The 15,706-nt window shown below is 45.3% G+C and overlaps 1 protein-coding gene across 4 annotated transcripts in view; it reads left to right on the top strand.

Moving 5' to 3' along the window:
• The first annotated feature begins 116 nt into the window (after window positions 1–116).
• LOC122624770 (protein kinase shaggy) overlaps window positions 117–15,706 on the top strand; it is a 45,100-nt gene continuing 29,510 nt past the window's right edge. Inside the window, exons 1-2 of one of the 4 annotated variants that reach the window (XM_043804466.1) lie at window positions 117–173; window positions 7,991–8,506. In XM_043804466.1, the coding sequence (XP_043660401.1) occupies window positions 8,422–8,506 (85 nt within the window). In that variant the 5' untranslated portion in view covers window positions 117–173; window positions 7,991–8,421. The other 3 variants (XM_043804467.1, XM_043804468.1, XM_043804469.1) reach the window with 3 other exon arrangements.

The following is a 15,706-nucleotide window of genomic DNA, read 5'->3' as shown; positions in this document are numbered from 1 at the left end:
TCGATAAAATTGCATTCGATTACACCCGATAAGAAGTTGGTAGATTTCAGTATTAAATGCCATTTCTGGTATTTGTGACCGTATTGCGGTTATATCTGTTCGGTAGTTTTTTGCGATTCCTCCGCACGGTCACACTTTACAGTCGGACTAAAAAAATATACAGATCTTTTGTTGTAAGTAAAAAACTCGAAAAGTAAAATAGAAGCCATTTGGCGAAACACGCAGCTACTAAATAGTGCCAAAAAGTAACAAACAAGTGACCCCAGCAAACGGGAGCTCTCCCAATTTTCGCCCCACACTTTTTTTTGTGCGAAGCGAGTGTGAAAGGTACATATATATATATACATATATACGGAAGCAAGGTGTAGCAAAAGACGAAAAAAAGCAGCAGAGCGTGTTTGTGTGTGTGTTGAGTAAAAGAAAGCAGTCGAAAAATGAAACGCATGAAAATGTCACGAAAAGCGAAGAAGCCAAGAGAAACGTATACATGAAAGCGCAAAAACACAAAAGGCGAACATAATATTAATAATTTTTCGAAATAAGTGCCCATGAGCACCGCTCTCTCGACGTGTGCCTGCGTGTGAGTGTGCGAGTGTGTGTGTGTGTGTGTGTGTATGTATGTGAGCGTGCGTTCCGTTCCTATTTTTTTTTTCACCCCATGCGTGTTCTTTTTTTTTGTTGTGTGTGCGTTTGATTTGCTGAGGAAATGGTGGAAATTCTAGAGAAATGAATACTGGAAAATTGCGATTTATTTTTTGTAGTACATTGCACACACGCACACAACGAAAGGCGAGGAAATTGCGTTACACAAGCACACCCGCTGCCGGCGTCGCTGCCAGCGTCTCTGCCCAGAACCTCCGCTGTGGTGAACAAGTGTACGTGTGTGTGTGAGTGTCGCGTGTCTCTCTCTGCGCGGGTATGTGTGCCTGTGTGTGTGGGTGTGCGTGCTTCAATAATCTAATAAATTTTTTTTCGAGTGTTGCAAGCCAGCGAATTGAAATAAAATAACAAATGAAACCAAAGTAACAAGAAAGTAAATAAAGAAATTGTTGCAGAAAGCAAACAAACACACACGCGAAAAACGAATCGAAACGAAAACGAACAAAACTGCAGTCAAACTGCGCCTCTACGCCTGCGTCGACGTCGACTGCGCAGCCAGCGCACAGTGGAACAGAATTGCAAGTAAGTGGACCACAAGTACACTGTCCCCATTCCCCATTTTCGCATAGTTTTGTTTTTAAAAACGTTAAAAGTCCGTAATACTAGTGCAAATAAGTATAGCTACAGTACGGCCCCGAAACAGTGGACAGTTCTACATGAAATTACCCACAATAAAACATTCAGATGTTCGACTGTTGGGTCTGCGATATTAGATTAGCTTAGAGCGCATTATAGTACATGTGTTTTATTAGCAACTGAAGACTGACAACACAGGGGATATATCCGCCCAGTGATAAGGGAAGGGTGGGTAGCTATGCACTGCGAGAGATTGGTGCAATATAAGTGCGTCAAGTGGTTTCTCGGTGGATCGGTGTGACATTACTCATCCGAGCGATAATTGATTGAGCAGTGAAAGATATGCACGTAGCAACACGCTTTCGCCACATCTCAGTTAATATTCTATCTTTAATCCTGCCATACTAGGCATGTCACTGGCAGTTGACATGCGGCATGCGGCATGTGGCATGCGGCCGAGTGGAGTGGCGTGGAGTGGCTTACACATTGCGCAGTGCATCTGACGGTGTCCCCACTGTGTTTGTTTCTTACGCGACGCACTGTGCCCGAGAGTCGCGGCGTCTATAGCGTCTATGGCGACGTTTCCATGAAATTAGCAGTCTGCCCTGCCTGCCGGTCAAAGGAATTTAAATTAAATAAGACGAAATTGGTGCGAAAACTCTTTGTGTGTGGCGTTGCCTCCTCTTCTTCTACTTCTTGTTGTTATTTTTGTTGTGGTGGCTGTTGTTGTTGATATGGTTGTTATTGTGATTGTTGTGGGCTCGGATCGCATATCATTATTTTGACTGCAAAGTGCAACGTTTGCACTGCAAGTGACATTGAAAATGACGACAGCAAGTAAACACCGAAACACACATGCGTGAGAACTGCGATCTGGTCTATTATTCGTTCTATTTTCTTTTCAGTGTGCAAGCGTGGCCAAGTCGCCTGACTTGGCAACCAAAAGACAGTCAACATTCGGCAAAGGTCACACTTTGCAGATCACAAAACAAGTGTAAAATATCAATACCTTCTTTGCTCCTGGTGTCAATTACATTCTGGATAGCCAATTTCACACCCAACTCAGCTCATTTTATTGCTCGCATCTCCTCAATAGTGAGCACTATTATTATGAGCCCGTTTTGTGGCGCAGTGTTTTTGAGGTTTCGCTGTAGGGAAAAATGCCTTCGCAATAAATGTCAGGCTGCACGGTGCAAGGGTGGGCCTAGAACGAGAGAGAAGCAGCGAGTGTGAGCGATAGAGCGAGAGAGAGAGACGCTGCACGCTATGCGAGGGCACGAGATCCGCCCACTCCCACCTCCCTCCCCCCCTCGGCAGCGCCCAGGCAAAGGCACATGCACACCAACGCCCACGAACCTTGCAGGGGCACGCACACTCGTGCACTTCCATGCCAGAGTTGTCAACTTCCTGTCCACGTGCCCCACTCTCGCCTGGCAACTGAACTCCTCCCACGTGAGCGAAACACGATTGCGGAAAAGTGCAGGGCAACAAACACACGGAGCGACAAATGAAAGACTTTTCAAGTCGCACTTTTTCGTGGCCCAGCTGTTTCCCTGCCACACACCCACACACATGCCTTGTGTTGCGGTGGCAACACTTGTGCAGTGAGGCAGTGTGTGTACGTGACGATGTCCTTCGCCTGCGCGTGACATTCCGATACTTTGTACACAGTATGCACGCGGCACAAACGTCTTATCGATTATTCCATTAGTCATCGTCTTCGTTTTGGAAACAACTCAACTGGCCGCTTGGAGAGATAGAACATCATACTGCCACTTAAAATGCAGGCACTATTAAATGTTGCCTTCCCATCGAAATGATCGTTTTTGATTAGAACGATTAGCAACGAAAACGCGAGCAGAATATTGAGTTGATGTGCTTTATGAACCTGTATTTGGTGTTGGTTTTGTGGTCATTCTTACCCACTGCTGGCCATAAAAACGTAGCTACAGGATTTAAATGAGCCGTAGCTGCTGTTTAGCAAAGTTAACTTATTTCTGCAATAGTGGACACCGAGCTTTTTGGCGCGAAGGAGGCAGGGCTGACATCATTTTGCAGTCGGTTATCGATTGCAGTGGGATTGTGGCTTTGACAGGCAGTGTTGTAAAGCGGCGTGGCAGCAGCACTAGTTGCGTAGCGTCTCAGTCGCTGCGCGGTCGACTTCGCCTGCGACGGCGACGTCCTTGCTGCGCTCCTGTAACTGCTCTCTCGCTCTCTCTCTGTATTTCCCTCGCTCTCTCTTTGCCAGGCATTTCTAGGCATTTTCCCCGGACTCTCTCTCAGTTTTCCTCTGCCTTTCCCGTGTGGTTCGTCAGTTGAATTCTGCCAGCAGCGGGCTCAAAATCAATGCAAATTTTCGCGCCGTCGTTTTCCACGCTTTTCACAATTATGCTCGCTTCCCAGCCGAGCGGTTTGACTTACTTTACTTTCAAATACTTATTTTAGTTGCAGAAACTGGTTTATAGTGGTAAAAATCAGCTGATTAGCATTACGTAATTATGTGTGTGTGCGTGTGTGTGGCTGTGTGTGTGTGTCACGTGCGTTGCTCTCCGAAGCGTGTGTGTGTGTGTGCGTGGGTGCTGCATTTTCTCCGTTTCATTTAGCCGGCAGCCGAATACTTGGAAGTGGAAATCCCCCTTTCTTTTATTTTTCTTTGAGTGCGTTATGCTTTTCCTACTACGTCATTGAAAATGTGTCTTCACAACTGCAAAGGACGTAAGTTGCGTAGCGGAATACTTACTCTATAAGCAGGACTTTCAGTTCACTTAAAGGTGTTAAAGGCAAAAGGCCAAAACCCTAATAAAAAAAAATCCCCCTTAGAGTAATCTATTAGCACTTTTCGCTATCTGCTGATACCATCGAACTGGAAGTGTCTTATTGTTCTTGTTATTGTTTTCAAATTATTTCGAAACAATGGAATGAAGTGCAAAATAGGGAAAAGATTTTAAACTCCCCATACAGACACATATGTACACTGGGCCGTTGAAACGATAAGATTATGATTGGGTTCTTTGTTGCTCGATTCCCCATATATATGAAAGTACAATGTGTATATCATTATTTGATATTGTTACTGGGTTCTGGGTTCTGCCGTTGAAACTGGCTAAAGGGAGGCAATATATAGAAATGACTGTAGCATAATTGAGCCGACAGGTATTACAAATGCGAATGGGTAGATCAGTCAGTCGATCATTCGACTGATAGATAGACGAACTAGAAATACTCTTTAACAACTATGTGTGCTTGAAGTGGTCAGTTCCCAAAGGACACACAAGTTTCTTGAAATAAGTACTTATATAGTTTGAAAGTGCTCAGAAACAAGTGCTAGTCACACAAACAAATCCACCCAATCTTCATCAAATATTCCCTTCAAATGTGAGAGCACATTCATTCACTTTCGAACTAAATAAGTGAAAGAAAATCGATTTTGCGTGTTCCAAAAATGGGGTATCCCCTTTGAACGGAAGAACAATAACTTAACCTGCATATTTGGGTGGCTAAAAAATGTGAAAAACCAACTGGGGAAAAATGGAAAGAAACCACCAAAGGCAATTTATACGCTCGATTCGAACGTTTCTTTGGTTGTGTGGGGCGCGTGTATCAATAAATAAAATCAACTAAAAATACGTGTGAAAAGCACGCGAAAATAGCCGGCAATCAGCAAATGAAAAGGAAAATGAAAAGGCGAATAGCGAAGGGAGGAGGCGCGGGGAAAAGCGGTAGGCAGCGGGAAAATTATGACGCGTTCGCGACTTTTGCGCGAAGGCGTTTGGACCCAGCGAACCCCGCCCCTTTTGCCAAAAATAATCGCCATCGGCGGCGACACTTTCTTTCTTTCTTTCTGCGAAACTCACGAATGCAGGCGAAAATAAAAAGAAATATATAAAACCACAGATCGTTGCGAAAATGGTAAGGAAAAGTCGTCTGCACGCAGAGCTTCATTTCAAATTCAATTAAGGGACATCAAGGCAGTTGTTGAACTGCCAATATAGTTAAACGGCTTTGGGAAATCGAATCCGGTCGAAAAACAGCCAACTGAAAACATCCATGCAGAGCACTGCCAGAAAAATTCTCCACAATTTGTGGCAATTTAATATCATCAGAGATGTTGGGCTGTAGAGCTATAGCATATTAATTTGATGTGCTGATTTAGTCGCCAGATTAACATGAGAAAAGGAAACATTCGAAGAAGAGGTGGCCTTCGTCACCAGCTCGCAGCTCACTGTGCCATTCCGCCCCCGCATTCAACACCCCCACCCACCCCCTTGCCGCCCGTCTTCTGGTGCTGCCAAAATGTTTGCCTTGACGCTTTTAACCTTGATGGATTCGCTTTGTAGGCGGTGGGTGGTGTTTGGGGGGTGTGTGGGTGGTGCAGAAGTGTTTGCTGCCAGAATGCCATAGCATACTTTCTAGAGTGCGGCCACAAACACACACAACAACACACACACAGGCTCATACACACACACACACACACACCCGCAAACATGACACCCCTCTCGGGTGTGCATTGATTTTTCTGTTCTCCTTACTTTCCGGACATTTCCTTGATTTTGTTGTGTATTTAGTCATCTTTTTTGGGTTGCCAGGCAGCCGCAATGCTCACAAAAGGGTCCTCTTCTGCCCTCTGACCCCTCGGATCGATAATTTAGCATCATTGAGTGAAATACAGATGGCGATGGCGATGGCGATGACGCTATAATTCCTTTGATATTTACATGGCCAACAAGCACTGGTACTTTGCTTGTATGCCGCTCATCATCAGCTGCACACTTGGTGTTCGTTTTATTGGGCTTATTAAAGATGTTTCATGTTTGTGCACCTTCAGCCCTTGGTGGTTCAACATTAATTACGCGAATTTACTTTGGCCGAACACGCAATTCGCAAGGGTCAGATCCACGTGACCTTCGCCCCCTCTGGCGCGACTAACTAACTGTTTGCTACGATTTTGGCCAAGTCAGTCGAATGAGCTAATTGAATGAATGGAAATGAGATTGCGACTCACACAAATGTGGAAAGCCTGCGGTGGCTGGTGGAGCAAGGGGGAGGGAGGGGTAGATGGGAGGTGGTAGCTGGGAAATTGGAGAACCTCTTCGACGCTGCGGCGTTTGGTTTTGTGGGTCAAATGGCGCGGCAGTCGCATGACGACAGCCACGAAAATGAAACCTACGAAGCGTCCTCGTTGTCATCGCCGCAGTCATCGTCGGTGTGTCGCCACTCTCTCCACTTCCCTCTCTCTCCTCCTCTCTCTGCGCTGCCCTTTGACCCCTTTCCATAGCCAACCAACCCCCCCGCCCTCCAATTGGGCTCCTGCTATTTACACTTTGGGCCTATTATTTATGCCCTTTGCAGCGGGCCACTTGCATTTTTAACGACGACCTTTGCGGCCCATAAGCTAACTATTTTCCATTTCCAATTTAGAAAACTCATTTTCATCCTCACACAGAAGAATCCTTCCTTGGCTGCCCCGAAGTCTACTTACTTTTGCTGTCCTTTGTTGTACTTGAATTTATTGCATGCAGTTTGCTCGCTCGCGTGGTGGAAAGTCATAAATTGGAGTCTCTCCCCCCCAACCCCGCCCCACTACGCCGCCCTTGCCGTTGATCTATTTCAAATTAAATGGTGTCATTGTCAGGCGGGCAGTCTCTCTCTCTCTCTTTCCCGCTCTCCCTTTTCCTCGTCCTTTTTCCCCAGCTGCAGGACACTTTGTCGAAGGTCTCGAGGGAGGGGGGAGGGGAGGTTTGGTTTTGGGCTGCTCAGACCTGCAGCTATACCATACCATACCATACCATACTAGTGTGGCCTATTTGTGCGACAAGATAACATTAGGGAAACCCATTTGGGGAAATGCAGGGGAAAAGCGTATGCCACTTGTTGGCGTGGACCTGCTTAAATAGAGCAGAGCTTTCAATCAGATCAGTTGCAGTTCGTGAGTTTGTGCGGCACGGTTATTGGCGGCGAGTGAGTGGCCAGGTCACTCCAAGTGGGTCAATCAGTGGCGGCCACGCCCTAACCTCTGCCCTCCCCCTTCCCTCCTGACTAAGGCAACCCCAAACGGAGCCCAGTTGGCTGCTTGGCTTTCAGAGGTTTTCTTGCTTTTCTTCTGGCCAGCCAGCCGGCTGTTGCAGCTTTGATTAACATCTGTTTGCAAATTGCGGGGCAATTTATTTTGTTGACACCGTGTGGAAGGGGGAGGGGTGGGTGCTGTTTGTTAGTTAGCCACTTTGCCCCTCCGATTTGCTTGTAATTTACAACACAACTAACTGCCAATTTCTCTTTCTTTTGTTTCAGACTGCAGTGGCGGCCGTCTCTTTCTCGCACCTCGTTGAAGAGCTGCCAATGGGAAAAGGAGCTGATTTTCCGACTTCAAGTGGACTGAGAACTTTGTGTATTTAAAAACAACATACAAAATAAACTGAAAATAAACAAAAGAACAAAAGCTGTTGTGCAACTATGAGAAAGTCAAACAAAATTAAACGAAAACCCGCGAATTCGACCAAAATGCATATGTGTGTGTGTGAATGAATCGGTAAAATACAACAACAAAAATCCCCTCACTAAAAACATTCGAAAACAAAACGGAAAACGCGAAAGATTAGGATAATTAACCTATCAACCCATCCGAATAAATTGAGAATTTGAATTATTTGCAATAAGATTTTGTTGAGTGATTTATATATATTTTTTTTTTTGTTGGTTATTCTGAAGCATTTTATGGAATATCTTGCTAATTAAATAATAATTTGAATAATTGCAGCCAATGAACAGTTACAGTTACAATTGCTGAGCCTTGAAGAGTTTGTGTGCTTGAAAAGAAAACCGGAAATACAGAACTAAAGTTGATTTCATTGCAAAAATACTCAAACAACACTGCTGCATGCCAATGGCCTTGCAGTGCAGTAAAAAAACGCAGCAGCCGAAGAAGAAGCTGTAAAACGTGGTTTTTTTGACATACTCGTTTTTTTGTAGTGGCAACAAAAACCGAAATCGCAGCAAACCAACAACAACACCACCACGACCACGGCCACGAGCAAACGCCAATCGAAGCCAGCCAGCTACTAATTAGTTGACTTAATCAATTCAGAACCAAGCACAAGCCAGGCCCAAACGAAAGGGGTTAAGTCCAAACAAGGAGCACCTGAAGCAAAGCAGCAGCAGCCGAGCAGCAGAGGCATCACAGGCGTTACGATGAGCGGTCGTCCAAGAACTTCCTCCTTCGCCGAGGGCAACAAACAGTCGCCGAGTTTGGTGCTGGGCGGCGTCAAAACATGCAGTAAGTATAGATCCATCCCCCCCTTCAACCTCGTACCTCCAAGCCTCGAAGGATCCAAATTCCTAGGGTATATTCATCCAGTTTTACACAGCGCGCGTACTGCTTGGGAATTATAAGAGCGCACAACAGTAACAGTAACAGTGGCACCGTGGTAATCGAAATCCCCATTGATACTATACTACTCTCGCATTTAGGGTTCAATTTGAACGATATATCAACTATTAAATCGAACAGCTTAAGATGCACTAATATAGTTTAACTGGAGTGTTTTTGTTCTTCTTTTTTTTTTTTTTACTCCATTGCAGCCAGAAAGTACCTTTATTTGTGCTGCTGTTTCACTGTTTCAGAAAACAGAGCAACATGTTTATTTCAGCAAATTAATTAAGCGGCCTGTTACTGTAAAGTGAAATGAAAGCTTAATTGAGTTGCTTTATTTGTTAGATTTTGTGTTCTTGGGTAATTGAATTTTATTACTCAGCTGTTTTGGGCACACGGCTGTTTTTAGCAGTGCTCGATACGCGAAAAATGCCATCGTATTATCAGTGCTTACCCCGCCCGCCCCCCTTTCGTCGTTTTTGCTACCACCTGTGTTAAATGTTAAAAGCTTAATTCTTAACAGCGGCTGCTTAGCAGAATCCTCTCTCTCTCTGCTTGTTCCATTTGCTCGCACTCATTTACTCTGCCGCTCTCTTGTGCTCTTCTTCTTCGCCAGTCAATCGATAAATATGTCCAAGTATTCGCCGTCGCCGTATTAACTTCGCCGCTCTTTCTCTCACTGCCGCTCTCTCTCTCTCACTCGCTCGCTCCCTCTGCCTCTTTTTCGCCGCATTTGCTGCGCTCGACTTTTGCGGTGGTATGCGTGTCTGCTGTTTTCTGTTTAATTCGCCTTTTTTTGCTCGGATTCCGCAGCGAAAACGGCAAATTTTTAGTAGCACGAAATTCGTGGCGAGAAGAACGCTGAAATCGAAAAAACGCGCGCCACAAATTAAAGTTAAAAGTTTAAAAACAATAAGAAGTAAAACGTTTGAATTTGCCGCTCTGCCGCTGTCGCCGCGCTGCCTGCGTCGCTGCCCCCCCGCTGCGCTGACGCTGCTGCGAATTTAGTTTCAATCGAGATTCACTCGCTGCGAGTTCGAGTTCTCTGCTCTGCTCTTCGCTTCGCATTTGATACCCGAGTTTGCACTAAATAAAGCAGGAAAAAGCGCTAAAAAAAAACACGAAAAACGCGGAGAAAGAAGCAGAAGTATAGCACCTCGAAAACGCCGCTGAAAAGGCGAAAAACGCGACGAAACTAAGCCAAAAAAGCAAAAACAAAATCAAACCAACGTCACTTTAATTTTGTTCTGTGCCCCCGTGTGTGTGTTTTTGTGTGTGTGTGTGCGCGCGAGTGTGTATGTGTGTCAGTGTCCGTGCGTGTGTGTATCGGTAGCTGCTGCGCTGCAGTCGACAGCGCGGCGACTGCTACGCCGATAGCGCTGCAGAAGTTTTCGCCAGCAGAGAAACAGAAATAACAAAAGGAAGTGGCTGAGGAAAAGAAGGTCAACAGTTGAAAACTTCAACCGAAAACCCCAAAAACCCACCGACCGACCACCCAGCCACCCACACTCTCTTCGCTGCTCTCGGCGACCGCGGCAGCAATAGCGGCGTCGACGTCGACGTCCAGCGCTTTTCGCTTCTCCCGTTCTTTGCCTCGCCGTGCCTCGCCTCGCTTTTCTTCTCTTCACTTCACCTCGATTCAACAGCGCTTTTCCGCTCGCCAACCTCATCGAGCATGTTGATCAACCGCGGCTCCCTACTCGAAGGTAAATCCTGAACAACAACAATAAAAAAAATAATAATAATAACCACCACCACAACAACAACAAGAATAACAGCAGTGGCAGCAGCATCAGAAACAACACGTAAAATAAACAACAAGTTGCGCGGAAATATAAAGAAAAATCGGGGAAAATCACACATTTCTACGGTGCACTTTGACCCTAATTACCCCAGCAGTTTCCCAATTGCCAATGGTTTCAGTGGAAAGTGAAGCCAACAGATTAAAATCCAATAGCATCTGTTTTTTTGCGCTGTTTAAATGGGTGAACCAAATCGCAATTGTTGGGCTTGCAAAGTGAATCACATTTTACGAATTAATCAAGGTGAAAGCCATCATCTCATCAGCGCTTGGCATTGCAATTTGCAAACGAAATGAAATGAAATGATTGCGCGCCATTCCGAATCCATTTTCATTTTCACACCGCTTTCCGACTACTTGCGATGCATTTCCAGCTGTCTCGCGTCGCTCTGCACCACCCAACCAACCAAACACAAGCCCACCCACCCACTCAATTAATTTCGATTCATAATTCGATTCAGCTGCGTTGTAGAACAGGAGCTTTTTTGTGCACCTCACATGCACCTGCACCTGCAGCTTGCCCCGAGTTTATGCGGCCTATTACGTTTATGCGGCGGGCAGATCGCGAGTTTTGACATTGAGTAACCTACACGAACTGCAGTCCTAGCCCCCCTCTCCTCCTTCGCCTGCTTCCTTGCCGCACAAAAGGAGTAACCCCTCTCTCGATTCGATTTCCATTCCGATTTGTGCGTCAACTACGCAGCTGTAGTCGCCGCTCTCCGCGTCAGCGCTGCGTCATCGACGTCACTCCAACGTAAACAAGATAATGACCTACATAGTGGGTGGGTGGGGTGGTGTGGTCTGGACTGGTGTGGTGTGGTGTGGTGTGGGTTTGTTGTGCGGCTGGGGGTGGTGGTGTTTGTGCCTGTGGGGGTGGTGTACCCTGCATACGCATACCAGCGATCTGTGTTGCTGCTGCTCGTTCTCTCATAAATATTTATGCCATTCCGAAGGAACACGGCAATTGTAGCCGCCGCCTTTTTGCTATTTTTATTTTCTTTAATTTGTACATTTTATTTCTCTTTGTTTGTGATTGCGATTGTGCTTGTGTCCTGCGATCGGCGACCCCCAAATGCGTTTTTCTGTTTTTAAACTGCGTGCACTTGGCGCTGCTCCAAATCCGCCATCCATAATTTATCAATGTTGTTTATAATTGCAGAAAAGCGAATTAAATAAGTCTGTAAATTCGGGTACAAAATTCCTTTCGATCGACCAAATTAAAAACAAATCTAGCAAGGGCACAGACCTCTGCGATACTTTGGCTTAGTTTCTAAAATACTTTTCTCAATTAGCTGTGTTGCTAAGGTGCTTGTGGGTCTGAATTTAATGTCAAAATTCTGTTCTGCTTTAAATGCCAAAATTTTGATCCAAATCTTTCGTCAAATATTCGAATAAACCAACCTTAAGGACACTCCACCACCATAACCATTAGCCATAAACGAAGTGCGACCAGTAATTCGCTGGGCAAAACCGCGTTGATTTGAGGACAAGTCTCTATAATCAGCAACCATATCGGCCAAGAAGGCAGCTAAACAGGGCCCAAATCGGGATGTAAAAGTGAAGAGCACTGCCATCGAGGCGCCCCCCAAACCCCCGCCGGACAAGCATCTGGAGCGCCAGTTTGTCCAGTCGGTGAATAGTTAGTGTCCCGAGTGCCCAAGTGGGTCGCTTCATCCAGCTGAAGTTAGGCCGTTCGCCCTTTGATATCTTTACTAATAATATATTTTCTCTTCCTCTTTTCTTTCCAGGTAAGTTGACTATCATTTTACCAAACCTTTAGACGGGTAACCGGGTAAATGGGTAAGCAAAAGTCTGTTCTCCCGCATTGAAGTCTATATATGTAGTAATAACTGCTACAAAGCATATCCACACGTAGTTCTATGCGTGTTTTAGTTAATATAAGTTCCTAGAATAGAACACAAAATGTATTTATGCAGAGTTAAGATCTAGTGTTAGGAATCGCTTAAGTTATGAGAGTGATTATTATCTATGAAATACAGAGTTTAAGATTTGCATTTTGGCGAGCATTGAAGGCTGTGGCCTTGGGACTTGCATACTTTTGGGCGGCGCTGGTTAATCAACCCGCTGCATTTTTTGTTGCTTCGCAATTAGCGGTGCTTAAAAGACCTCGACACACACCGCCCACCCACCTCCCACATTCCCCACCCACTGTATTTCCCACTCTTTCACTCCTCTGCTGCTTTGTTGTGTTGAATCATCGGCACGCGCGCTCTCATTTCTGCCTCTTTCTTTATCTCTTTCTCGGTTACCTAATTTTTTGCATAAGTCGCCGACACATGAGAAATTCCGGCGCAGCGCACTAACAAATACACACACACATGCACTCACACACTTGCGCTCACACACTTGCAGCTGGCACACTCACGCACCGCATGCAAATAAGCTGTCCGCTGACTAGAAATTCTTTCGCGCGCGCGCTCTCTTCCCGCCTCTCTCCTATGTGCGCCTCTCTCGGTCCCCAATTTCCCCACGCTCTCCACCGGCTCCCTCTTTGCGTCTCTCTCGCCGCGGATCGACTCCATGTGACGATCAATTTCAGCGCACATTGGGCCAAATATGTGGAGCAAGCTGCCAACGTTGCTGCTTTGGTTGGGAAAAGTATAAATACTTGTTTTATTTATTTGCTTTCCATGCGAGAAGCGAAGCATAGCTTTTGGACCACTGTGCAACGTTCAATGCTCCGGTACAGCTGCGGTCAGTCAGTTAGGATGCTTTTCCAAATGTGAAATTCAAGTTATTTCATGAAAGTGCTTTCATCGCCACATTTCAAAACTAGTATTTTTGGCTTATAAAGATTACCACTTAGTTGTGCGAAAATGGGGTTAGTTGCGTGGTCCTTCCGTTGCGAGCGCTGCTGTGCTGGTGGACGCCGGCGCAGGCGCTGCTGCGCTGCCGGCGGCGCTGTCGGCTGATGTGAATGTGATGTAGATGCCCATGCTTCGACTCGCTCACTCGCGTTGAATCCATCGAGCAGGCGCGTCGTTCTCTCCTCTCGTTCCGCCGCGTTCCATTCAGCCATTCCGCGACTCTATTTGTTGTTTGCTGTTGTTTTTGTTTTTGTAGCTTTATCAGCGACAAAAAAAAACGATACAAATATAAATATAAATACAAATAACAACGGCGAAACAAAAAGTGAAGCAAATTCGTGACGCGCCTGATTACTTCTTTATTTTTTGTGTCAACAGTGTGTGCAGTGTAATGTGTCCAAAAGAAAACCAACAAAAAAGAAATAATAATAAATAGAAACTAGTCGAATTCAATATGCATTGAAATCTAATTAGTTGCCGCATTGTTGTTTTTGCCGCCTGACACCATTAGAAAATCACTAAAAGATAGAAATCACTATCAGCATTAGTCTAAAGCGACCGATGAATTGGAGTTTATTTCACAGCGTTGTGAAATATGCTCCAACTTTAACTTTGCCCCCAAAAAAAAAACACGCACACTCACTGCCAAAGTATTTATGTTTCTTATTTATACTCGGGGGAGATATATTTTTAGTGAGGCGAATGTTCTAGAAAGCTCTTTAAAGTACCTCATTTTGTGTGCTAGCGAATCTAACGCACACTAGTTTCGTATATGGAAATGTGGAAATGTACATGTATCCGCGGTTTGAGTGCAGCTTCACTACCAATTCCAAGAAGAAGTGCCAAAAAATTCATCAATGGAAAAGTTTTTGCAATCCCTCTGTCTCGCTCACTTGCTGGCCCCCCTCTCTTTTCGTCGCAAGGCGCACAACAAGTGGCAAAGCGAAGCGGCGTCGTCTTCAAACCAGTTTTACTGTATCGTTGTTGTTGCTGCTTCAGCGTACACGTACAAAAATACTGCAGTCAATAGATCTTTCATAGATGTAAATACAAGTTATTCGTCCTCAACTTTTGGGTATCATTTGATGATTTTTATAATGGAGAATGTAAAATGGAAATCTGTGTTCTATATTTGATTTGATTTGATTCTATACCATAATTGTTCTCTGTGCAGCTTTGCGGCTGCTGCGTCTCCGCGATAATTGGTGCGGTGACTCCCTCTTCCCTCCCCCCCAAACTCCATCTACCGTTCCGCCGATCAGTATTTGCTTTTATGGGCACAAGTTCTTCAATGAGTGGTCACAGCATTTGGGTGAGACGCAGCATGGTGAGGGGGAGGGGGAGAGGGTGAGACGCTGCGGTACGTGCATGCAATTCCTTATTGGCGACAATGTTTAAACAGGCGCACACTGTTTGAAGGAAAACACCGGCGATCAACAAACCAATAGCTTTAAAGTACTGATTGGATTCTAATTAGATTTCCAAGAAGAGAAGTGCTGAACACACATTTGCTCCCCGAAAAGTGAATCGGTGAACAGGGAATCCCCCGCAATGGTATTCCAGACTCGCAAGTCCAAGATTTTCCGTATAGATGGTGTGGATAGTAGTGCCTATTGGTGTGACCGCTGGTGTTCATGGTGGCTTGGGCCAAAAGTGAATTATTCATGTTGTTGCTGCTGTCGCTCTGCCAGTGGAAAATTCCCAAAAAAAATTCGCATGAACTGCGCCGGCTGCTCCTCCGCCCCTCCGCTCCTCCTCCTCCTTCCACTCGTTCTTCTTCTTTGAGTGCCCCCCAAAGGCAAAAAGTCGGAGTCGAAGTTACTTGGTGTGTGCGTGTGTGTGTGTGTGTGTGTTAGTTGTTGTTGTTGTTGCGTTTTGCCCACTCATTCGCCTCGGTTTTTTATTTTCTTTTCTTTTATTTTCTTGTCTTTAACATTTTTTCTTTTTATAAAAATAGCACAGACGAAGAAATATTTGCACACATACGATACACCACGCACACACGTGTGTGTTGTAGCATTTGCTAATTTTCTTCGTTTGTTTCGCTTGGCGTTTTTTGTTTGTTGATTCGCCTATTGCTTCCCCCATCACCACCATCACACCCTCCCCTCCCGTGTACAACCCACTCTCTGCCACTTTTGTATTTTAATGCCAACAATTTGTATCTTTAGTGTGGCGATCACTTTTCTCTCTTAACCCCAACTTTCTCACCCTCACCCTCTCTCTTTCGACGCTCTTTCTCCTCCTTCCCCCCCTTCCCCCACCCCCACCAGGCCTTAAATGTGTCAATGGTTCAAGGCGGACGAACGGATAATCAAAGAAGAATTAACACGGAGCTTTCCACACTGAAAAGCTTCTCAATTGGAGCTTTGCTTTCGTCAGACTTTTTTCGGGGGCCAAAACTGCATGACGTGCCGCCAAAATCAACAAACACATTATTATATCGCACTTTGTGTATACACATATATACTTCCA

This window comes from Drosophila teissieri, chromosome X, assembly GCF_016746235.2.
Source record: "Drosophila teissieri strain GT53w chromosome X, Prin_Dtei_1.1, whole genome shotgun sequence".
In the NCBI taxonomy this organism is placed as follows: Eukaryota; Metazoa; Arthropoda; class Insecta; order Diptera; family Drosophilidae; genus Drosophila; species Drosophila teissieri.
The sequence above is the reverse complement of the archived record's forward strand: the minus strand, read 5'-3'. Positions and strand labels throughout refer to the sequence as shown.